Source organism: Pleurodeles waltl, chromosome 5, assembly GCF_031143425.1.
Source record: "Pleurodeles waltl isolate 20211129_DDA chromosome 5, aPleWal1.hap1.20221129, whole genome shotgun sequence".
Lineage (NCBI taxonomy): Eukaryota > Metazoa > Chordata > Amphibia > Caudata > Salamandridae > Pleurodeles > Pleurodeles waltl.
In genome coordinates this window covers 1134293527-1134319866 of record NC_090444.1, presented here as the reverse complement: position 1 = coordinate 1134319866, position 26340 = coordinate 1134293527, and the positions used below count along the sequence as shown (strand labels likewise).

The 26340-nt window shown below is 42.8% G+C and overlaps 1 protein-coding gene across 1 annotated transcript in view; it reads left to right on the top strand.

The window, feature by feature from the left end:
* Nucleotides 1-1115: 1115 nt before the first annotated feature.
* Nucleotides 1116-26340, top strand: part of LOC138297360 (amine sulfotransferase-like) — a 363813-nt gene continuing 338588 nt past the window's right edge. The window contains exon 1 of the mRNA XM_069236753.1: nt 1116-1272. Coding sequence (XP_069092854.1) covers nt 1116-1272 — 157 coding nt within the window. The remainder of the gene's footprint in view (nt 1273-26340) is intronic.

The window sequence follows — 26340 nt, the reverse complement described above, 5'->3', positions numbered from 1 at the left end:
TTTGTTATTACACTAATATTGAATAACAAATTATTACTCTCTAGTAGAGCAATGAAAATAAAGCCTAATTAGCAGGAATATTCCCTTCCATGGCAGCAGAGGTTAATAAAAATGCTTTTAAATGTATGTTGTGTGTGTGCTTGCGGGTGAGATTGTAGTTATGTGAGAGATATGTATAAGTGTGAATTTGTGTGTTTGTGTAAGTATGTGTGTGTGAGTGAAAGTGCAGGTCAAAGGGTGTATGATATCACTTCCACTACCCCAGGCATTTTAGTGAATTGACGTCCATGTATAAGTGGGGCTTAAGGAGTAGTGGAAAGGGAGAAGAATGCAGATTGGTAACGGTACTAAGTGAGAGAAAACACAATATTTTGTAAAACAGTCAACATTTTTGAGAACTTTCAAAAGAGAGAGGGAGAGTGTGTGTGTGCTTTTTTTGTCTTGTGTATGTAAACATTTCTGGTGAAATCCGACAGATAGCTCACAATACCCGACTGAAAGCACCTGTATCCAGCTATTTATCAGTATATGCATTTATTAGAGGGGTGTAACACCCCAAACACCCCCCACCCCCGAAGCTATGCCACTGCTTCTGCACAGCCCTGCTAGTGCACGTATGGGTTTTGTGATAAATATCAGCATATCAAGCCTGCTGATATTTATCAGGGAAAAGGGCCCATTTTTCCAGAACACACAGATTTTTGGCAGTAAACACCAGAATCCACACTATTCCTAAAAACTTGTGTGAAAGGTGATAAGTATTGCACACGATAAATAGTATCAGGGTGTTTTCGGATGTGATGCAAGCACCTCATAATGAATGCATTAAAGTTTCTAGAAGGGCAGTGGCAAAGGCTGTTTTCAACACGAAGTAATGTAGAAAATGAAAATTTGTAGTGGAAATCTAAATGTATTTTATGTGTCTTAAAATGCTTATATGGTAAACACAGGTGAGCGTGCTTTTTTCACACAACTTAGCTGGTGTTTTGACAGTCCTCTATCTAAAATTATCCTGTTTAAGTGAGGCACTCTTTGAATGTCTGTACAACACAGTATTCTGTATTTTAAAAACGCTGCTAAATTTACTTTCTGTTTCTATTTCAGCTCCTTAAATTATGGCTGAGGAGGCAGTTACCCGATCTCTTGGCAAAGTATTTCTGCACAGAGGAATCTATTTTGTGGAAGGGTTGACTACACCAGAAGAAATAGATTCTCTAGAGAACTTTTCAGTTAGGGACACTGATGTATTTCTAATCACTTTTCCAAAATCTGGTAAGACCAAATTCTCACTGTTGTTGATTGCTGAAATAATGGAAACATTTATAGGCATCTCTAAATCTCTAAATTGTCCTTCTTTTATTATTACGGACACATGAAGCCATCCTAGACTGCATCACAAGTTATTTGGTATACAGCCTAAAACTCATATTCATTTTATGCAGTACACAGAACTGTAATGTAATAAAATTAGTAATAAAAGTGTAAAAAGTCCTAGATATCAGGAAGTAAAGTTCGTATTCTATTAAGAACAGGGAGTCAAGGGATGTGCTCAACTTTCTTCTTTAGGTCAGAATCAGCAGCCAAATAACATACCAGGACAATTACAGGGACTACATATCACATCAGTCACAGAGAAAAGAATATTCAGTACTAGTCTCTCAGTCCACAAATAATGGATATCAAGAAAGTCAAACTTCCTTCTCTTTGTGCAAGAGCAGCTGATAAATATTCCCTTTTCTGCCTTCAAATTTTTGTTTCTGGTCTGACCTAAGTTAAACCCAAGTGACCAAATAAATGATGTAATAATATAGTCAAACAATACAAGATAATTATTGCTGAACCTGAAAATCCTAACTATCTAGTCATAGCAGACCAGACAGCAGATTTCATACTCTAGGCCGATGAACAGAACCTGATCTGCTTTAAAGAAAACGTCATAAGGAATACGTCATAGACAATGTAAAGTAAACATACATTAATCAATTAGTACGTTCAATAACCACACCAGTTTATTAAGAAGTTAAAGAAGATTTATTTACCTATATTAACAATGCTGAAGTCACGAAAATCATTCTTAAACTCAAATGATACATGTGTAGAAACAATAATGGCTGATTTAGATTGCGCATGAATCTAAGTTTAATCAATGCAAATAAACACAATATCTCAATGGTTATTACACAAAACCATAGCAATAGAATTTAGGCAAGAGAAATTGAATACATACTAAGAAAGGAAATCAAAGACCATTCATGAATATAAGAGTATCACCTCCCTGACCACTAATTAGCATCAACATGTTGGACTTCATGTAAAAGAATTTAGTAACATGAATTTAGACAACATCTAGCTTAGGTACAATACAAAATAGTAGCAATGTTTTTATATAAGCAGTTGGTACCTGAAAAAACAAAAGACAAATAACAATATGCATTTCAATCACTAAGGCATTCAGCAAAAATGTCTACTTCATCGGGGAGACAGCAACATCAGACATCAGGATCGGAACAGGAGTAAAGTGAGGGGTATGGTTTAGAATTTGGACTATAAGATTACTAAACCGTTAAAGTATTTGTTCAGTAGTGAACAGACAATGTAGACTCAAAAAAATAATAAACACCAGCATGTCAGTAGACTAGCTGGCAAAGCTTGAAATGTCAAAGTGACAGATTGTAAGAATCTCTAACACTCAGGATACACGAAAGTCCTAAAGAAGAATGAGCAAAAAAATAATGACCCCAAATTAATGGTGACTGAACATTAAATTAAACTTGTTAAATCTACTGATTGGTCCAAAGAAATATGGTGAGAAAGTTATGTCCAATCAGAACACTAACACATATCAAAATTATATAAAATGTTAGCTCAAAGTATTTCTATTTGCTGTTATTCCATTGACAAAACTCAAACTATATACATTAGTAACTTGACTTCTTTTCGTCCGCTGCATCTGTGGACTCTCTGTTCTATTACTTCAAATACGTTTACAACGGATAGTGATCACAAAATATGGAAACATTTTATATTGCTTCATTCTCTCCTCAAGGAAAAGGAACAACGATTAGAAACATAACTACAAGCAAAATATACGAATACAATGAATGAAGTCTGTTAGACACGGAAATGCAGCTAGGAAACAGAACACACTAGAAACATTTTATACAGATAACATTGCACAATGGCCTTGAATTTGCTTCTGCCTTAGACCGGCAGAGGTCACTGAATACACATTAGTTCTGACATTTATTTTAGCAAAGAAACATACTCTTTTGAAAAGACAAAATAATTTGATCATCTTGATATTATTTTCAGTTGTTCTTCAGTTGAGCTCTGTGCACTGATAAAAGCTTGTAACATGCAGGAGTCTATGTTTGGGTTAGTAAACTCAGTAATAGGTCAAAGCCCATTATTTGTGGCAACCTGCCTCTAAAGCAGGTAGTGGTTTATGTTGGAGAGAGGGTGGAAGAATCAGCACTGGAATAAAATCAAAGTAAACATCAAAACTCACATTATGCTCCACGATAACAATACCAAGGAAATAGCATTTAACTAGCTGCTTAACCAGTGGAGAAAGAGAAAGGTCTATTTCCTTGATGTCCATAATATTTGAGATGAGAGACTTTTATTGCATATTTTGTCTCAGGCACTAATGGGAGATAAAACAGCCATATATCCTATTATGTTGTTGCTGAGTCTGAGGAAAAGAAGAAAGTTAAGTTAATACAAAGCTTCTGGTCCTAACATATAATTCACAACCATCTGACATTTGTGAAATATTAAAGATCCAAGTCTTCTAATACTGGATGCACTTGTAAAGTTCATAGATCAGAAGCATTCTTAGTATGCATGGGTGGCGCATCAATGATTTATTATTGACACTTTGAGTGCCATCTTTTTATGTTGACCAAAGGAGGTTTGTCCAGGTAATTAAAATCAAGTAGAGTCATGACCCCCCTTTTGTAAATGTGATTGTCTAGAAACTGCCTTAAAGAAAATTTAGCACTCATGAAGTGCATATACAAAGTGTAGAAAAAGGCCTCTTTTTGCATGATCGGCCCCATTTTTATGAACTGATGCTATTGGTGTTTGGATTCTGTATCCAGAGATGCTGTTCACTAGGATCCAGTGCAAGTGTTCTGGCCCCTAAAAAACTTGATGATTTGGTTAACATTCCTCATTGGCACATCTATCTCACCAATAATTCCATTGTATATGGTATCTCATGTGCTCAGGGCCTGTAAATTAAATGGCACTAGTGGACTACAGCAGTTATTCATCACCAAAAGTGACCATTTAAAACATGGCTATAGACCTGCCACATCAGCCTAGTTGGGCTGTTTTAGAGATGCCATTCAACCTGTCCAAATAACCCTTTTCTAAGCCTAAGCCTTCATTTTAAATAGTATTAAGTCACCCCTAAAGTAAGCTTTATCAGCCCTAAGGCAGGGTGCCTAGTATCTATAAGCAGGATAAATGTATTTAAAAATTTTACATGCCCTTACATTAAATGAAAGGCCCTAACCTGACCTTTTTTCTGTAACAATGCTTGCTGTGCCAAGGAAAACACTGGGTTACTTTGTTACAATTAATAAATCTAACTTAAGAATAACACTAGCTAGAAAAATACTTCAAACACATATTTTCATAGTTTAACAAAATCCAATTTAATGCTAAAGTTGAATTTTGAAATATTGACTGAAGAAAGTCACTATTTTTTCTGCCTAGCGTTTTCAGAGCTAATCCTCAACAGTCACCTGGCAGCCTGATGGCACCTAGCAAGGAGGTGTGAATGGCTTTAAGGAAAGGGCACAAAAGGACCTTCTGTGGAAGGATGTGTGTCTTCCTCCGGACAGGATGGGTTCAGGGATGTGCCCACCAACTGCGCAAGCATAAAAGGGGGCCTCTCACAGGAGACGTAACTCACTTCTAGGTTTGTCCTTTCCATTATCCAGGTAGTCAGGATGCTACCATTCCTAGTGTAGGTGAAACCTGTTTCAGAAATGGCTTGCAGGGGGAGTTTTTTATATTTCCTAGACACAACTCGGAGGTGTGCCCAGAACTCTGCCCCTCGGAAGAAAGGTTGTGCCTTGTTGGGTTTTGTCAGAACAGTGCACTGTGAACGTGTTTAGGGCCCAACCCGCAGGATGTGATGTGATTGTGGGCAGGGTGTTCCCTGGGAATGTTTTCCCTATTGATCAGGGAGTTTCCCCCAATCACAATCAAATCCCATCCATAAATGTGGCACCCCTAGATGCTTTCTTCAGATTACATCTGAACCTGTAAAAGACCGAAGAAAGACTGCACCTGCTGTTGAACCAGTGGAGAGACATCTCAAGTGTTGGACCTGCTGCCACTTTCTAGGACAGAGAAGTTGACTCTAGGGGTCAGTTGGCTGACCTCCTGTTAAGCTATCAGCCACCAAAACTTCAAGAAGTCTACGTTTTCAAAGAGCATAGCTCTCCATTTCCAACTGGATTGAGCCTGGACCTTGCTGGTGGCTTCTGTGTGAGTGAATCCTAACCCTCAAGTGGAACCCACAAGGTCCTGGATCCTTGGGTGGTATTAGAGTTTGGTCTTTTGACACTATACTTTACAAAACAGGACACTTAGAATCTTTTTCTGAACTTTTCTCTACAGAAGCAGTATTGGCCAATGCCAGAACTCTAGCTGCCAACTTTGAATCACAGGTCGGACTCGACTTGCAGTTTTCACCCTGCTGAAAGGATCTGGACTTCCAGAAACTTTTCTATAATTAAGTTTGGATAGGTTGAAGACTACAAGGAACTAGGTTATTAGTTGAGAAAGGTGGAGGCCACACTCAAATAATACAAACAATCCTTGCCAAAGTGAAACACAAAGTCACTAAAAAAAACTGTACTTAAACCTATGGTACCTTGTCACATAAGCAGTAAGGCCTAATTTTGAGGTAAGATGTAAAGTCTTTATGCAGCACTCAAACAGCAATAAAGTAAAAACACATTCCAAGAAAAATTCCGAACCAATTTAGAATAATGAAAACATAATGAATAAAATGAAACCAAAATGTCAAAAATCCAATCAATAGAACCAGAGATAATTTTATTTCCAATTTTAGATGAAAATAGCACCAAAAACACAAAGTGCCACTCGTTATCTGGCTGCGCAGGACTGGGGGAAAGTCACAAGTCCAGACCGACTGCGATGAAATGCAGGTAAGATACAGAGTACAGGTCTCTCCCACTGATGAGTTGCCTTGTCAAGTCCACACGAGGAACTATTGTTGGTGTTGGCAGGGGCCACAGGAGGTCATTGTTGGTGCGAGGAGCAGGTCAGTTGTCGTGAACAGTCGCTGCTGTAGCAGAAAGAGCCGATCACCCCTCGATTTTCACTTTGGCAGTCAATGTGGACTGAAACTGCTGGTGGGAAGAGCAAATCTCGATGGAACTATGCATTGGGGTTTGTCATGTACAAAGACTAGGTCCCACAGGAGCTTCACGTTGGCAGTCATTTCGGGTGGTTGATTCTTGGCACAAGAATGCCACTTTGAAGTCGCAAGGAGCCCAAAACCTCTGTAGCTTTACATTTTCTTCAGGAGAAGTATCCTCTGATGCCAGCCAAGAGTGCAGGACCTGGGAGGCACCTCTTGAGGATCAGGCCTCAATCCAGGAGAGGTCAGCATCAGGGCTCAAGCAGGTATAGTTGGTGTTGATCAGTTGGCAATTACAAAGAGGGCTCTGGAAGCTTGTTGTATCCCTGCAGCTCAAACGAGAGGTCAGCCAACTGACCCTTGGAGTCTTCTGAGGAGCCTGGTTTCAAGGCAAATAGGTCCAGTCTTCCTCCTTCAAACAGAAGGTCAGTCCTTCTTCTGAATCCTCCACAGATCCACACTTTCATCCCCAGCTCGAGCCTGTGGGTGAGGGATCTCCCTTGTCTAATCTTCCCCCTTTCCTAGGTTTGGCTCCAAACTGTCTAGAGTAACAAAGGTCAGGCTGACCTAGGTGTGAGTTGCATTTGTCAGTGGCAGGGTAGGCAGCCCTTAGAAGTCAGGGAGGGGGTGGACAAGCTCTAACGCTACTTTTTGAAGCTCAGGAAGGGTTACGTATATTCCACCAGAACATCCTTCTCAAGAGAGCAACTTCCTGCACTATCCCCAAGGACCTTTTGTCCCTATGTCTGGAAGGAATACACAAAACATCACAGGAGAGCCATTCACAGGCATGTGACTCCGGACCATGGCATAAAGGCACATTTGGTTTAGGCAGAAAAATTACAACTTTCAAGGAGTGTCAGTTTCAGAATAGTAACTTAAAATCTGAATTTGCAAGTACAGAAAATTTCACATTACAGTTCATTTGAGTGGAAACAGCATTTCTCTATCTGACACTAAACGGAAGTTATCACATATTAGAGGACTGATTTAGGGTAATGTGAAGGATATTGAGCCTGCCTTATTATGATTTCATTATGTCCTATGGACATCATAATGCGGTGCATGGGATATCTGTCACATTTGTGACGGATTAACACGTCCGCCAACCTCTAAATCAGGCACTAATGGGGTCATTCTGACCCTGGCGGTAAAATCCGCCAGGGCCAACGACCGCGGGAGCACCGCCAACAGGCTGGCAGTGCTCCCATGGGCATTCTGACCGCGGCGGTACAGCCGCGGTCAGAAACGGAAAACCGGCGGTGTACCGCCGGTTTCCCGCTGGTTTCCCGCTGCCCTGGGGAATCCTCCATAGCGGCGCAGCTTGCTGCGCCGCCATGGGGATTCCGACCCCCATACCTCCATCCTGTTCCTGGCGGTTTTGGCCGCTGGGAACAGAATGGCGGTATGGGGTGTCGTGGGGCCCCCGTAACAGGGCCCCACAAAGATTTTCAGTGTCTGCCATGCAGACACTGAAAATCGCGACGGGTGCAACTGCACCCGTCGCACCCCTTCCACTCCGCCGGCTCCATTCGGAGCCGGCATCCTCATGGAAGGGTGTTTCCCGCTGGGCTGGCGGGCGGCCTTCTGGCGGTCGCCCGCCAGCCCAGCGGGAAACCCAGAATACCCGCGGCGGTCTTTTGACCGCGCAGCGGTATTCTGGCGGTCCTCGCCAGGCCGGCGGCTTCCCCCGCCGGCCGGGGTCAGAATGACCCCCTAACTGTAAAGATGTAAACTGGTGTTAATCTATGGGAGAGAGAGCCTTACAGCAATGAAAAATTACTTTAGGAGTTTTTCTTTGCCAGCATGGGTAAAACTGATATACACATCTCCTACTTTTTAAATACCAGACCCTAAGAGTAGTTAGAGCCTACCTTAGGCATGACTTATAAGAACTAAAAAGGAATTTTCAGGTCTGCAAAAGGTTGAATTTGCCAGGTCAAAATGGCAGTTTAAAACTACAATATAGGCTTCAGTGGCAGTAAAATATTTTAAGAGGCTACTTTAGTGGGTGGCACAGGAATTGCTGATGCTCACTAGTAGCATTTAATACACAGGCCTGATGGACCTACAAGTAACTTGAATGACCCAATTAGGTGTAGACCACTTTTACCATGTTTAAAGAGAAAGCACAAGCCCAAGCAAATTACCACTAGTTATCAGGGAAAAAATGCAGTGTCTAAAAAAAGCCAACACGTGGTCCTGCAAAGGAGAGCAAACATCGTGGATGACCCTGCAGAAAGGACCAAGTCCAACAGAAACAATGACTTCAGATTGCTTGTTCCTTTGTCAAAGTTTCTTTATTCAACTAAGAACAACGCCTCAGCCACCAGCAGCATTCAATGTAAAAAGCGTCTGCTACTGATCTGACACTCCACTTTCTATTGTAACACTCTCAGCTTCCTTCATATTACATCATTAAATGCAACGTTAACAATACTACAGTTTCTAAGTCCGAGCAAAGAGGGGGCTCACCAAGACCGACATGGAACAGCATCCAACCGCCAGTGAGTCCTATCTGTGTGCTGACTTAACCTGCTCTGACCCCTTTCCTCTGTCAACGCAGACCATGCCACGTTTTCCACCAGGGCTGAGATTCATACTGAGGACACGTGCTTCATCAGGCCATTGTCATCAAACCTGCCTTCAAGTCAAGCTTGCAACCCGTTCTGCCGAAGACCCACTCAGTCTTAGAATATTGAGACCTAACTAGACCTGGTACGGAATTGTGACCTTATTACTTGGTGAGGACTCACATCTCCACCAACTATTAATCCACATTCTCATACAAAATAACTATCCTAATTCCATTTTCTAACTTGATGGTGCTTACCATTTTTGTGGCATAATAATACACAGTTTCGTTATGGTCTCCATTAACCATTCATTAAAGCAATTTGCCTTTTGTTTTCATCTCAATTCTAATATCCCAGTTGGGCTTCAAAATAATTTAGATTTTCCAATATTTCCGATATTTTCCAATATTTTGCAATTTGTAATGTGCCTACATTCTTGTTTTATATGTCATACAATTGGGCCTTGAAATACCATTTTCTACAAATATTGTATAATTATCCTGATTCCCAGGATACCAGGTTGCCCCACCTTTTCTTTTTACACAAACAATTTACAGCACAGCCATCTCTTTTACACAAGTTACCAGCAATAGCATTAGAAAGCAGACCTATCCTTCAGGTTACACAGATCGTGCAGGCCTTAATTTCACTCAGTAAAGCTGTAGCTCAGGTCTCACAAGCTTAGGTATAACAAACTAAAGACTCCAGCAACCAAGCTCTCTTTCACTATGTTATACAGCAAGGCTATTACTCAGGATGCATTTTTCCTAATATATAACCAGTCATCCATGTCAGAACCCAGTTCAGAGGGGCAAGTTTTAAATACTGGGTCCAACCGTGGGGGTTGAGGCATTTTACTCCAGATGTGCTGGGTCCTGACCTACTATGGATCCTGAGTAGGAGTGGGCAGAACTCAAGAAGTTCCACTCCACAGAATTCTGGGGAGTTACATGAAATCTCCAAGAGATTCCAAGGAGTTCCCTAAACAGGGGGAAATTGGCACATCATGATGCTCACACTGATTTTTAGCTCCAGGAGTTTGTTCAACTCTGAGAAGTCAATGTGAACAGCACCCCATATAGTGCCAGATGGCACTACTTCTTGAGTTGGTTTTGCTTCCACTTGAGTAGATTTCCTACTCAAGTAGCAGCTTTCTCACCGCAAATTGAGGGTATCACCCAGGTTGGGAAAATCTCACTGGCTGCCCTACTAGCACCCAAAGGTCGCTTTAGAGGGTGCTCATGCTCGCCATCCTATCAGTGATGAGCCGCATGAGAGATAAAACTCTGCCACAGGGCTATTCGCACAATTTGACCAGAACTCTGCGTTACAAGCATAAAGCAGAGTGGCTGAAATTCCGCCAACTCTGCCAGCAGAGTGAAATTTTTAGCCCACCCTGAATCCTGAGCAACTTTGCCAAGTACTCCTTTAACACTTGACTCTCAGTGGCAGCGTGGGTTAAGCAGTTTAAGGCTTCTCTGGGTGGAGAAATAAGGACAGGGGTTTGAAGAGGGGCTCACAACTCAAAATATGTTCAGCAGCAGCAATAAATCATTGTTCAGTAAAATACTTGCTTTTACAAAACAAAAGGAGTATTTATATATGAACACAAGTTAAAATATGACTTTCACAAACAACACACAGTCCTATGAGGTTAGAGCTACATTGTTTTATAGGCGGTTCCCTGAGTCCCACTCCACTTGCGCTAGAGGTACTGGTTATTCCCCATTCTCTGTAGGAGACATTCTGGTTAAGCCCAATTAGTTGTCTGAGTCTCAAAAGTCCCAGTCCAACTCTTTATAAAAGTAAAAAAAAATCCAGTTCTGAGGCACTGTATGACAAGCAAGTTCTCCCAACCCTGCCTGCCCTTAAATCAGTCTTACCCACGCTAGTAGGATCTAAGCAACTGGAGTTGCAGAGTGTGTCCTGCTTTGTGGGCACAGAAGCTGCAATGGCTGTCTCTGGTATGTTCCTCACTAGCGGCAGGGAGGAGTAGCAGTCTGGTGTCCTTGAGTTCCTCACACGACCATTGCCTGATAGGCACATCGGCACTCCCTCACGGCTTCCCCACCTGATATAAGGGGTTGCCAAGTTGCACACAGGCGATGAAATGATCGGTTCCACAACGCTTACAGCTCACTTCACAGCAGCCTACCTCTAGCATACGGGCATTGCCAATTTGTCCCTACACATGCGCAATATCTCAATCGGTGCAGCAGGTAGCTCCTTAAACCTTACTACAGGGATTCAATTGACACGATTCCTCTCTGGACCTCACTGCCTCCAGTGCTCTCCTTTTACTCTCAAGGCACACAGGTATTGGCAGGCAGGTGGGTACTGGTGCTTCAGGCTCCATGGACAGGCAGCCTTAAAGTCTTTGGGTGATTTTTACTCAGCCAGCTGAGAGTTTGACAAGCCTTGGACCCCTGTCCTAGTCAGTGGCAGATGTCTTACAGAGCTTCTCCTCCTCACACTGACCACCTGGCTGCTTGATAGTTGACAATTTTAGGGGCCTGGAGCTCCCATGCTTATAGTCCATTTCCATCCACCAAATGTGATTTATGGTCAGAGTCTTCGAAGTTTGTGTAGAGGGTCTACTTCCTTTTCAAGTGCCTTCGTATATGCTCTGCTGTTCCTCCAGAAAGCAGTCTGTCATGGCAGGAGTGACTCCAAATCTCATAGTCCCACAATACACACCATGGGAGAGACTAGAGGTTCACCTGGATGACAGTTCTATTGATATCAATTGGTTACTACACGGTCTCAGCCCTAGTCTTTATGAATCTATTATCAGCCCCATCTCCTTCCTCAGATATATATCAGACCCCTTCCCAGTGGCCTCTCTCTGGAACAAAGTCCACCTTTTTAAGTGTACTGAAGAGTCTGGCTCTCTCTTCCTCCAGTGTGTCCCACCTAGCTCCCATGAATGCAGCAATCCACATATCTGTCTGAGATTCTTCTACCTCCTTATGTTGATAGTCCAGGTTTCCCAAAATGGAACCTAGAATCTGTCATGCATTGAGCCATGCACAGGAGCATATACACCCAACACATGCATATAGCATACACCCACTGCACAGCACTACAATCTTCATACATTGTACTGTTCACAGGCACACATACACCTAGCACACATATACAATATATTCCCTGCATATCACTGCTTTATCCCTGTATTGTACCACTGACAGGCACACATACACATAGAACATGTATAACGCTCACGCACTGCACAGCACTAAACACCAAACTTATGTAGGTGAAGGATTAGCACAGAACTTTAAATGAGTCAGCCTGTAGATCGTACTCCACTGGCACAGGTAAAAAGGTCTGTTCACTTCTATTGATCACTAAATGGTATGCTGCCACCACCGCACTCTTGCTGCTTAACTCCTGCAAAGGAAGCACCCCGCCTTGTTTAACTCCTCTGAAAGAAGCACCCCTCCTAGACTACAATCCCTGAGACAGGCCTACGTCATGGAACGCATGCATGGTCTGTGTTTGCCCAGGACAACAAAAATCAGCATCAGGGATGTAGATATCATTACATTTGGGGCACTTTGGGTAGGGGTACATGTCCATCACGATATGATGTCCCAACAATCCATAATATTGTTCTGTAGCCATTTTAGCTATAGCTCCATGCACGTTAGTTTAATACACTAGGCCGCTGTGCACTTTGAGCTAGATATATTTTATTTGACTTTGCATTGTTATTTTTACAGTAACCAGTTTTACGGTCTTGTTTTAATTTCATCTAAGTGTTTTGCTTAGATAGATGAAAGCAACTGTGCACTGTGTTCTCAAACAAGACATTCTTGATCACTTTGCGCTTTAGTCAAGGCTACAGTTTGGTACATTGCCGGTGAAGTCTCCAACATTTGTAGAAAATACACATCCTTACGTAGGGACATTTTCTTAGAACATTAGCTGTGTTATTATAAAAACACTTCCTAGTCCCATTACACGTTAAGAGGGAGATTCCAGCCAAGCAGGGAACCATGACTGTATGCCAGTTGCTGAATGCTTCGCTGCAGATGCTAATACAGACTACAGGCCTTTACTCAGGTATGAGGGTCGATGTTCTCCCGGGGGAACCTGAAAGGCAGAATTAGAGCTTAACATGCTGTGCTCAAATTATGACTCAGATAGAAAATAGTCCATCGATTCTTGTGGCAATATGATAGCGTTATTCTTATGCTTCACTCTCATCATCATCATTTTAATATTGTCATGCTGTGTTGTTCTGGTTATTGCAGCTCACACTTTGCTATCTAAAATGCAGTTGTGTTATTAAACCAATCTTTAAAACTCATACTGCTTTTCTTGTCATTTATATATGAGACTGAATTGGGAATGAGAGAACCGGATGCACCTGGGTGACCACGACTTCCCTGAGAAGTATGATATGTCATGCACTCTGCTGCCCAATCATCTCTACCTTTTGGGAGAGACGAGGCACTGCTAGTTAGCCAGAGCAAAACCCGGATTTGGAGCGACAGGTGTCACCCACTGTGGGTCAGACTCAGTCTCCCACACCGTGGACAATCTTGCTGCTCAAAATCCAGCAGTCTCATTAGAATAATGAGAGCCTACGCGAAAATATAGAGCAACCAAGTAAGTAGCCCACTATCAGATTGACCGTTAACATGGAACTGAGAACTCTTTACTTCAGGTCTGACCAAGGAGTCATCTGTTTACTGGACAGCCCTCTGTTTGCTGATGGAAGTTGCAACAGAGAATACTAGGGAGGCACAGGGTGCGTAAGATAACACCATAGACAAGACATTGATCCAGATGTACTAAAATATTGTTTGCAAAAGTTTGGAAACAATTTGTGACTAGTATTTTTGTAATCAGCATAGAATGTTAAGAACCAATGTATGTAATATTAGTTTGGTTCATAAATTTCCAATTCTGAGGGGGTTGTTATCAGACCTACATCAAGAAAATTGATGTAGATTTGAAATTGTGACAATGGCTTTCCTCATGCACACACAACTGGCTGTTAGGCATGTTAGGCATGCAACCTCATCCCCAGAGCGGTTAGGAGGAATCTGCTGCATTGATACTCCTTCTCTGGTTTCTACACCCACCTTTCCCCTCAATTATGATGGCTCCTCTGCTGTTTTCTCTTCACTTGTGTCTTGCTTGCTAAGCAGCCTGAAAACACAGAAGTATTACCAGCTCCCTGAAGTAATTTAAGCTGCTTGTTCTTCTGTGGCACCTGAGTTTGTCAGGAATAATGAAGGGTAAACAAGGGGCTAAGCAGAGACATCATGCAGACTCCTCTTCATAGGAAGAGGGCTCTGCTCCTATTCCTCCTGTTCATGGGGATTCTTGATCTTTTAGAGTCCATAATAAACAAGGCTGTATAGGCAGTTTTCACAGCTCAGGAGCATCAACCTTCAGCTAAGATACCTAGGCCCATATTTATACTTTTTTAGTGCCGCATTTGCATTGTTTTTTTACGCAAAATCGGCGCAAACTTACAAAATACAATTGTATTTTTTAAGTTTGCGCTGCTTTTGCATCACAAAATGACACAAATACGGCACTAAAAAGGTATAAATATGGGCCCTAGATTTTCCCGTCATACAGACCCAGGCACCAAGACTTTTGCTTCTTTAGGTGGGAATCATCACTCTATGGGGCTGCTGGTTTTCCCCTTCCTGGATGACTGATTGATATGTGCCTCCTCTCTCTCCAAGGGTCAAGAACTGGTCCTTGTTCTCAATTTCAAGAAACCTTACCGGCTGCCTTCCCAACAACTACAGGTCATCAGGACTTCAATACCAAGTTTGGAGAGTGGTTCTCCTTCTCTCACTACAACAGAGGTTGATGGAATGTTTGAGTTCTCTCCTGGATTTTACATCTGCCACAGGGAGAGAATGGTTTCGAGTTCAGGGGTACATGACAGCGGCTCTGTTTCTGATGCCCTCGGTCTATCACATTCTCTCGTTCTGTAATCTGAGTTATCAAAATTACGACATCCAAGTTCCTATTCTGGCTCTGATTTCTTTCCAGCTTGGCAAAGTGTGTGCACAAGCCATGGTCATGGTGCAATGTAAGTATGAATGAATACGTGAATGCTTGAATGTTATTTGTGACTCGTTCATTGCAATTTTCCTCCCAGTATCTGTACTACTTGTACTACTCAATAAACAGATTCTGAGAAAAAAACTGCAGTGGTGGCTCAATCCTTTGAATCTCATTAAGGAAACTCTGCAGTATCCTCCTCTTCCTTGGACAATCACCACAGATGCGAGTACACTGGGGTATGGAGCAACCTGAAAGGAGCACTCAGCACAGGGTCTTTGGTCTCCTGTGGAGGCCATGACATGGTCAAACTGGAAAGAGCTGGCAGCTGTCTAGAAAGCGCTGTTGGCTTCTCCTGCAGAAATCAAGGACACAACAGTCCACATCAGGACAGACAATCAGACCACACAGGACTATGTGAACCATCTGAGGGTGAGGGGGACCAGAGCTCCTTCCTTAGCATTTCTGGCAGAGCAGATTGGGATATGGACAGAGAGCAATCTGTTGTCTCTGACAGCGATTAATCTACTGGGTTGGGAGAATGGGCGTGCGGACCTCCTGAGCCAATCGTTTTCCTTTTCAGTAATAATGTCCCTCTCTCCCATGACCTTTCAGGAGATTGTCTTTTGTTTCGGGGTCACTTTTGCTCACTTCAACTATGCCGGCAGACCTTGCAATGGACATAAAGGGATCCAGCGGGCTGGAAGGGCTTCTTTTCACTTTTCCATTGTTTCCCTTGATCAGCAAAGTCCTTTCAAAGTTAAGGAGGGAACGAGTGGACACCTTGCTGGTAGTTGTCCATTGGTCTGACCAGCACTGATTCCCTTTGCTGGAACATCTCTTGATTCTTTCTCCTTGGGTATTTTCAGGGGTTCCATCACCTCACAGCTATTGAGGTTATTGGAGGGCCTTCAATCGTGATGTTTGTTTTTTTGTTGTTTCGTTTGCTCAGGAGTTATCATCTCAAAATGCAATTTTTTCAAGCTCCAGGTTCCCTCATGGGATCTTCCCCTGGTAATTATAAGCTTAGAATCTCAGCCCTTTAAGCCTTTAGCTACTGTCTAGTTGTTGAAGTTCTTGATGCAAAGTGTTTTTTCTGGTGACCATTACATCTGGGCATGGGCTGGGGAAGAGTGGAGCCCTTCTCTCACATCCTCCCTTTTTGGGGTTCTTTCAGGACAAGGTGTTCTTATGTCCAGATCCGACCTTTTTTCCAAAGGTTTTGACTTCTTTCCAGTTGTCATAGGATTTCATCACTCCTGTCTTTTTTCCTTGTCCCTTTACAGAGCAGGAGACCCTTTGGCAATTCTTGACGTTCTTAGTGTCATCTCCATCTACATTGACAGGACTTCTTCTTTTAGCAAAGTGGACTTTCTTTTTGTCACTTTTGTTTTGTCTAATAATGACCACCACTCTACTACAGTGACTTTAAGTTACTTGGTTTAGGACATTGACTTCCTTGACTTATCAGTTTTCCCGAGGGCTCTTCCTTCTAATATTTAGGGATGCTGTATGAGGGGTATATCATCTTCTTGGGCTGCTTTCAGGAGCACCTCTTTGAATGATATTTGTGCTGCTGAAACCTGGTCTTTCCCCCACATATTAATTTCTCACCACAAATTGCGAATAGGGGATGTGTTTTCTTTAGAGTCTGGAGCAGTGGTTTTGTCATCTGTACATTGATTCAGTTGCTGTTTTTTTCAATAAATTACTTGAGTGTGGCATTGCATCTGGTAGTCTGTGTCAATTTCTCCTTTCTCAGCTTGAGTATGTGCTCCATGGTAAGGACCTGGACATGAAAGATGGACGAGTTAGCTAATGACTCTGTTACTTACCGGTAATATTCATTACTCCGAGTCATAGTGTCCTCTTGCAAGTTCTGGGTTTTCCCCCTGAGGAAATGAAAAGAATGAGAAACATGTTTTTTTGCCATGTTACAACAGGAAGTGACATCATTTTATAGGTCATAGCTGGTTCATTTCCTGGACAGCCATATTGGCTGGGTTATAACTTGTATATTTTAGCTTTGGGTGAATTCTGTGTGAGTGACACAAAGTGTACCATGGTAAGGACTGGCATGAGGAAGACTTTGGTTCAGACTAATGAAAATTGCCTACTGCTAATTAACCAAGTCATTATTGTGTGTAAGAGTGAGGTGGAGCTAGTGGGGAACTTTCATCATCCGCAAACTCTGGCTTCTAATCTCATTTTGTCAAAGTTCAAGCTTCTTCCAGAGTAAGCCACCCACGAAGCAGCAACAGCCAGCCTGGATTTTGGTATTGCATTCAGTGACTCAACCTAACCTGCAGGCGTCATCCTCAGCTGTTGATGTAACAATCATACACTTACAGTAGCAGCAAGGATTAGTTGTTTTCAATCATGTGCAATCAAGGTATTATGGGTGTGCTTGTGGACCAATATTATTTTCTCTTTTCCCATCTCTCCTTGCTTCTTTCCATATTACTATATTTCTTCCTTGTTCTCTACCTGTCGGTCTCCCCTGTTTCCCTATCTCTTCTTCTCTAATCAAATTTCCTATTCTTTCACTCTTTGTCTTCTTCTTCTTCCTCCCTCTCCATCACCTAGTATTTGTTCACTGTAATTTCAGGTTGCCTCATGCCAGCATAATTACTTCATCCATTGCAGATTTCTTACAAGAAAGTGCTGGATCAACAACGCATTCCTGTCTTGGGAAAAACATAAAATCTATGATTATCTTCCTCCTTCCCTTCTCTCTTCCTTCCTCACGGTTCTTTGTCCATCTTCCCTCTTTGACTATTTACTCTGCCTTCCCAATTTTTATTAGAGCTTTGTCTTACTCTCCATCTTATTCTTCCATTCTCCGCCTAGTTATTCAAATTACTATTGTTTATCTCCCACCAGCATCAAAATTTATGAAATCCCCAAAGCTTGATCATCCCCTTTGCCTTTTGTCTATCCACTGGGGCCAATAATGAAGCCCAAACATTTACAACAACGACAAGGTGCCTGCAATATTGAAATTTCCATTTTCTTACTAATATGATAGTCACTATTATGGGAGGGATGCCGTCAGGAACTGCTGGTGCTCCAAACAATGCAACAGTGCATGAAAAATGTAGAGATTGGTGCCATTACAATATTTAATCAAACTTCAGCTCTCCCTCTTTTGGATGTTTTACTCATTTGCATCCTCCAATCAAGTGAGATGCCCTGTTTACCTCAGTGGGATAACCAATCTAATAAACATTCCCCACCACCCAGAAATTGTATTTTTACTTTTCATTGATTTCTGTGAGCTCACTTGCCAACTCATTTTCCTCTGCATGAAGGCTCACAAGAGGTATGGTGCATGCTGAATGCTCCTTTTTAGCTTCATGTTTGATGAGTGTCAAATTATCCACATTATTGCTAGGTTAAAATTTAGCAGACACTGACCCATCTCTCCAGACCACCTTGGCACACCTCAAGAGAACAATGGGGGTCATTCCGACCCCGGCGGGCACCGCCCGCCGGGCGGAAACCGCCCAAAGACCGCACCACGGTCAAATGACCGCGGGGGTCATTTTAACTTTCCCGCTGGGTCGGCGGGCGATCTCCAGAAGATCGCCCGCCGGCCCAGCGGGAAAGCCCCTGCAAAGAGGAAGCCGGCTCCGAATGGAGCCGGCGGATTTGCAGGGGTGCGACGGGTGCAGTAGCACCCGTCGCGATTTTCACTGTCTGCTAAGCAGACAGTGAAAATCTTTGTGGGGCCCTGTTAGGGGGCCCCTGCACTGCCCATGCCAGTGCAGTGGCCCCCAGGGGCCCCACGACACCCGTTCCCGCCAGCCTCTTCCTGGCGGTGTAAACCGCTAGGAACAGGCTGGCGGGAAGGGGGTCGGAATCCCCATGCAAGCAGCGCCGCCATGGAGGATTCCCTGGGCCAGGGGAAAACCGGCGGGAAACCGCCGGTTCCCCTTTTCTGACCACGGCTTTACCGCCGCGGTCAAAATAGCCCAGGAAGCACCGCCAGCCTGTTGGCGGTGCTTCCGTTGCCCTCCACCCTGGCGGTTTGAAACCGCCAGGGTCGGAATGAGGGCCTTTGTCTTGAATGAAATGATTGCATCTTCGATAATTTTTACTGCTGCAAAATGATGGGGGTGCACACACAATTATTTCAGTTTTAGATTATGATGCCTTCAAAACTGCCTTTTTAAACCTATGGCTTTTTAAAGGCATTCCATAATGAAAACATTCAGTAAAATGCACTATTTGGCCTTCAACTTTTCAACATTTTCTGGGTGAAGAGGAAACTACATCCACAACCCTACTCAAAACAGTTGCGCTTATCCACTTCTATTGCTCGCTTCATCAAATTTGGGATAGGCATTTATGCACCACCTTTTTCAGATGTGACCAGCCACCTCTGATTGTAGTGGAGTGCAAGGCTGCTCTCTCTCCTGTTCCACCGACATCATTCTGTATCTTCTATCACACAGCAAGTACAGTATTTATGGAGAGTACACATGCACAATGGTGAGCAAAGCGAAAGAGTTCAAAGCTTGTGGATGTTGAGCTGACAGTTGAAAAATGTAAAAGCCATCAGGGATTTCAGCATGTTCACTAATGATATTTTGATTACTTAGATAATAGCTGACATTTCATAAGGCAAGTGAATATAGATCTTCAGCTGAATGGGGCCCGGCCCAGCCATGTTACATCTGGCACTGGTCACTCTCAGGAAATGGCAGAGGAGGAAGAAGTAAAATCATGCCATGGTGAATACTTCAAAAAGAATTGTTCAGTCATCCTCTATGCTACTGACATTGATATGTCACAAAAGGTTTTGAGCTGAGGTTTAAGTGAGTGAGCTCTGATTACCAGCATCTCATGCACTCAAACCAATCTATTATTTGCCATTATTACAAGTTTTCCAGAGTGGCCAGAGATAATTAATTCTCTTGATAAAATAATATACCAAACAGTGATAACTATCACCAAAATCCACCTATCCTAGTACTTACTGGGCCTTTCCTCCCAGGGTATATTAGCGGGGGCACAAACCAGTTGTAGTAAATTTCACACTCATTTAAGATACCACTCCCTGGGGATTTGCTCAGCATGTAGATTTATCTGACCTACTTGTAATCAGGGCCTACAATGCTTCCTGGCCCTGTGTACATACAATTACTTTCCCTCAAAATTCTGGCATGTCTCATTAAGCGTCCACTGTAAAGCACTAAACTGCTTCTAGAGCCCAGTTTTGCAACACCTAAGATTTAAAACAAGTAAAACTATATAAAGAAGAACTTGAAAAGCCAATTAGTCATCTCACCTTTTAAAATAAATATGTATCTTTTAGCTTTGCTACTGATTTTTGGCACCGTGGTTTCACATAACAACGAGAAAAAAAAATTGTGCCTTAGACTTCAGAGCATCGGCAAAAGTTTCTAATAAAACAATGCGCAATGGTGTGCAAATGAACCTGAGTCATGATACTACAGTGCACTTACACATGTCAATACATGTATTACTATGCATGAGAGTACATACATTGTGACACAGCTGCCAATTTTTTAATTTACTGTTCAAAGATGGCAAATGAGTGACAGCTTTAATCTTTGCATATACCCCTGCCAGCACTTGTTGTGGATCTTTGGAGATTGGAAGGAAGCATTCAACTGATATTCCTGAAAGAATAGCAGTAACTTTTAAGATGTTTTCTTGGCTCAATGCCATCAAACTTGATAATGTTTCTATGTTGCAGTCAAATATTTAAGACCTTTAGAGGCTTTCGACATAGTGAGGAACTTTGGCAGAAAGAAAGGTACCACATACCCAAACAACCAGCCTCTTGTGGGTGTCTCTGACTTCTCTTTGAGAGGAACTATAGTCCAAGTGAAGTTACCACATCAACTCACACTACTGGCATCTTGTGGGATGTCTTGCATTTCACTTTCAAAGGTTGATTTGGGTAGTAACTCAAATACTGGAGCATTAGTTCTTGGTACATATGTGTATGCCATGCTAAGTGGACAGTTTAGATACAAACACCATATTTTCCAAGAATGAAGTCACCACTGTCACTCATTACTCTCCCCCCAACCACTACTTTCCTCACAAACTCTGCAGCACACAGTCACTCTGAGATAGAATGGTTTATTTTCACTATTAGTATCTTTCTGGTCTCAATGAACTTTCAGTCACAACTAAAACATTTTCCAAGGTCCATCAGTTGGTTCACTGTGACTATTCATTCGTATAACACATTACTGTTCTTGTATCTTGTTTTGTTCTAGCATCTACTGATGGCATTAGCATAGATGGTGTTGAATAATTATTTATGTAATTGAATAGTGCTTAGGTCTTAAGTTACATGACACATTTTTCTTATGCTCTGATTTGCTGATAAAATGCTATATTTGCTCACACCACAGTGAGTCTGCAGATTCTGTAATTTCATACGCAAAAATAATGTAAAAAACCCTTGATTTTGAGGGTGAGCCAGTGAAGAGTTTCTCTTTCTACTAGAGAGGGTCTCCATTACTTTCTTGATTTTGCTGCCCACTTTTTGCATTGTCTGTGTAATTTTCATTGAGAGCCTTCACGGCATTGACTCTGTAGTGCTTCATTTTTGAACTCTGTAATGAAATCCATTCAATTTTATTTTGATCTGCAACTCAGCTAATGGGTAGACTCATTTCACTTGAAATTGTATTTTCTGATTTTTGGTGCTTTGGGTGGTACTTTAACTGGGGAAGCATTGCCACATTGAATTGAGGCTTACCAATGTCTCCAATTCAGTAAAATGTGGCAACTCTGTCGTAAATTTTGGGGTGTCTAAATCTTTGAGTGCCACTTGCTTCTACAATGTTGGCAGCAGAGGATGGTTGCATGTTAAAGAACACAACCCTGCTTAAGTTGCTTTTCTTGTCCAGTCCTTGGTCATACTAGGTCTTCCAGTGTGGATTATCTTGGTGGGAATTGCAGACAACCTGACTGATAGTGCTTTTTCTTAATCATTTGGATTGTATGTATGAATGGAGTGGAATGATTGTGGTGTGTATGAGTGTTTAGTGTGGTGTAGAAGTGTTGAGTCTTCAGCTGAAAGATAGATTGTCATGGTGAACATGAAGCATTTGAATATGTGATGTTGATTTTGGGTTCAATTAGTGGAGTGATCACTGGTGTTTTGTTCATATTTGTGATTTATATTGAAAAGGTTTTTGTTTATTACTGGTTGTCTTGGTTATCAGATTCATCAAAATCTAAGATCTTGAGAAATTGTGTTTTTACTTATCTGCATAAGGTAGAGTTTTGCTAGGAGGCGAATACACACATAAGGATTTCTGAATTAAGAAGTGCATGGGAGCAGGTACATAATTTGAGGATGCACTGTTGCTGGAAGAGGGTCTGCTTAGTGTGAATTGGGGTTAACCAGTGCCACAAAAGTGCTGCTCTTGTTTAATTGTTTGTGAGATTTGTCTTATTTTAACTTGAGGATTTTCACACTATTTAGGTTGAACAGACTCAGTTTAGTTTAATTTATTTAGTGTAATCTTATTGAGAAAGGCTTTGCAATTGTTTTCCTTATGCAAGAAAAAGTTGTTCTGTGATTGGTTAGTCACCCAAGGAGTCATGCTAGGATTGCTGAGACATCATGCTGTGATTGTTTGTTTGATAACAGAGCCACACTGTGACTGGTTCAACTTTGACAGAGCAGCCCTAGAATTGGTTGTCATCTACTAAGTTTATTCTGTATGATGTTTGGTTTGTTTTGAACAAAAATGAGTGCTGTGTTTAAAAAAACTAAAGGCCCTGAAGTACCTTTTACAGAGGATGAGAAATTACCTGTCAGGAGAACATGTGCCTATGAGATGATGATAGACTTTGGGTTTCAAACCTGTACCCTGAATGAAATGAATATACCACTTCAGAAAAAAGGTACCTTTAACATTAGAAAGCTAGATTTCAGGAGACAAACCATGAATGATAGAAAGCTGTTACCTAGACCAAAACAGTTTGAGGCTTTGAACAAATGGGATTTATTGGCTACAGAGAAGGAGAGAAATAAAATGTTGAAATAGCCAAAAGGTTCATTTAGACAATGGCTTAAATGTAGGAGGGATTGACAGGAAAGATGCCGAAGGTATGATGGAGGAAATAAGAGTTTTTCATCCAGTAGTCAAAGAGACCATAGATAAAAAGAAAAGAGAGGAGAGAGCCAGTGAAAATATCAAGATTGAGATGATGAGGATAACTTTTTTAATGATTTTTTGAATTCCAGACCTCTTCCATATACCAATGTAGTACCTAGGCAGAGGCCCGGTTATGTTTTAGTACCAGATACCGGAGCAGCAGGAGAAAGTGGTGTAGGTGTGCAAACACAATGACCAACTACATCTGCAGATCTAAATATAATAACTTGTTCCCCAACAGAGATTGTACTGACAGCATTGACAAGTACTAGTGTACATACTACAATTGTTTCTCAAGTTCCAATTGTTTTGTCTGTTACTACTGCTGTCATTGAAGAACCTTTTAAAGTGAGAGGTATTAATAATGGGCTTTTACAAATTGAATTTGGAGAAATTGTACAAAGAAAAATTGACCCAAACACATTATTGACATATAGGGGGTCATTACGACCTTGGCGGTCACAAGACCGCCATATTGGCAGCGGCAGCGATTTTACCTCCAACAGGCCGGTAGAGAAGACCACCAAATTATGAGCATGGTGGTCTTCCTGACTGAATACAGCCAATCTACAATTGCCACCGCCATTGCGATCAACCCGCCATGGATGTCAGTAGCCACCTTCCGGCCAGCGGAGACCATGTTTCTGCCGGTCAGATTACGAGGCTGCACACTGCCAAGCTTTCTGCCACGGTCACACCACCAGGGAAACTCAGGTGGAAACCAACTTTATAAAAGGAGACACTCACCTACATGAAGCCATACCTGTCTGAAGCCGTCATTGAACTTGAACTACACGTCTTCCTGCTACTCCTGCTCGTACAACAACTCCGGAACCAGCGACGAATAGAACAACCATAAGTAGACACCCTTATCTGTCACTGTAGTAATCTGTGAATGTATCTGGGAACACACAACATACACATCCGGGACGGGTGGCGAGGCCGACACACACATGTACCCTCACACTGATACGCACATTCACACACAGCCACATACACAAACGGACACACATATTACACATACCAAGGCCAACACACACTACCAAAACACACATCAACCCGCAGATACACAGGACCGGCACAATTGAACACCACAATACACAACCCTAGCAATTCACACAACTACGCTACAGCTGCAACACCCCAAATGCATCGTCAAGCAACCACAATACACACCTCTAGATGACATTATATACATACTACAACACACACAATCACATACCACAAAGCATACATCATACCATGCAAACATACCACACAACGCTAGAGAAATACAAATCACCACACACACGTACGCACACAGAACAACCACACAAGGACACATCACGAATAACATGTCAGCACAAACAATACACACCACATCAGCAAACATGCATGTCCCAAACACAAACATTTCCTACATACAATACACAGCCATTATTGCGGGACAACTGCCAAGCCCAAACCCAGACATGCTGCCCATACACAACTGGTAGCACAACCAACACACACACAAAAGGTACTCTCACACACACACCAAAGCACGCAAGACCAAAACAGTCATGTTGAAAGAAAGGCAAGACAAACATGTGACCATGGAACCAACAACTGGTTGGTCCAGATATTTTAGATCAATAAAAAAGCAAATTAATATATATTTATGTACAAATTAAAGACTATAAGCCAGTCCATATAATAATGTGCACAATGCATGTATGGCACTACAGTGTGCCCCTACATGACTCCTGACTACCAAATGACCTCCACAGGGTAGGGGCATCAAGGGGACAGGCAGGCAACTCAGGGAATGTGGGGTGGGGAGTTTGGGCTTTGGTTTGGGAGGGGACTCTTTGGGCTTGGGCTTGAGAGAGGTGGCTGAAGGCGAGGTTTAGGGGAGGGCTGAGAACACTTGGGAGGGGTCAACTTCTTGCCAGGGGGAGGGGCATGGGTACTAGCAGGGGGCGCAGGGGAGGACTTGGAGGTGGAAGGGCTGGACTTGGAGAGGGACACAGTGTATTTGCGGGTATCACAGGGTGGGAGAGGAGTAGGGAAAAAGGACAGCTCTGAGAGGAACACCTTTTTGGACACATGGGGACAGTCATGGCAAAAGGGTTTGGGAGTGGAGGGAGAGGGAGTGGTTGTAGGAGGTCTTAGTGGATGTCTTGGGTGCATGTGTGTGTGAGGAATGTTTGTGGGTGCTGGGTGTCTGTAGGGTGGGTGAGTGTGGGTGTTTATATGTCTTGGGAGGAGTGGGAAGGATGTGCTGGGAGATTACATGATGGATGGTTGACTGTCTGTTGTGGTGGTGTCTGCAGGTATGGACGATGTGCTACATGGGAGTGTGTTGGTTGCAGTGGTGGCTGCGGATGTTGTGATTGGGGTGGCTGTCTGTGAGTCTGCTATTGTGCTGAATATGTGTAGGATTGGAGTAGTGGCTGTATCGGAAAATGTTGGTGTAGCGTCTGCAGGTGTGTCCAGTGTAGTGTCTGTGAAGAAGGGGGCATTTGGGGAGTCTGTGCAGGTAGTGGGTGTTGGTGTGTCTGCAGGTGGGTGTTGCTTGTTTGCATGCCGGTGGTGGGTCTTGTGGTGCTTGTGTCTGTCTGTTCTAGCTTCGAATGTTGAGGTGGGTGCATGCTTGTCTGTCTGTATACTCTGGCTGGGATGGGGAAGAAGGTTCTGGGATTGGGAAAAGGTAGGTGGAGGGGGGATGGAAGACAAATGGTGACTGGCTGCCGTCAGTGTGGAGGCCAGAACCTGAAAGGATCTCTGTAGGCTACCCAGTACACCTTGAATGCCCTCCAGGAACGCATTATTCTGTTGCACTTGAGTTGCTAGTCCCTGGATGGCATTCATTATGGTTGACTGACCCACAGAAATAGACCACAGGAGGTAAATAGCCTCCTCACTGAGGGCGGCAGGGCTGACTGGGGCAGGGGCAGAGGTGCATGCAGTGTAGGAGATGCCCACCATCCTGGGTGAGCGGGCACGGGCAACTGGGTGGGGAGCTACAGGCAGGGTGGTGGTAGTAAGGCGGGTGGCAGACAAGGATGGTGCTTGGGTGGTCCCAGAAGGGTCCGCAACCACCAGTGAGCGTCAACTGGAGGAGAATTCTGAAGATGAAATGGACTCACCTGCTCCTTATGTGCCACATATAGCTGTTCATACAGGGGTAGGACCTCCTCCA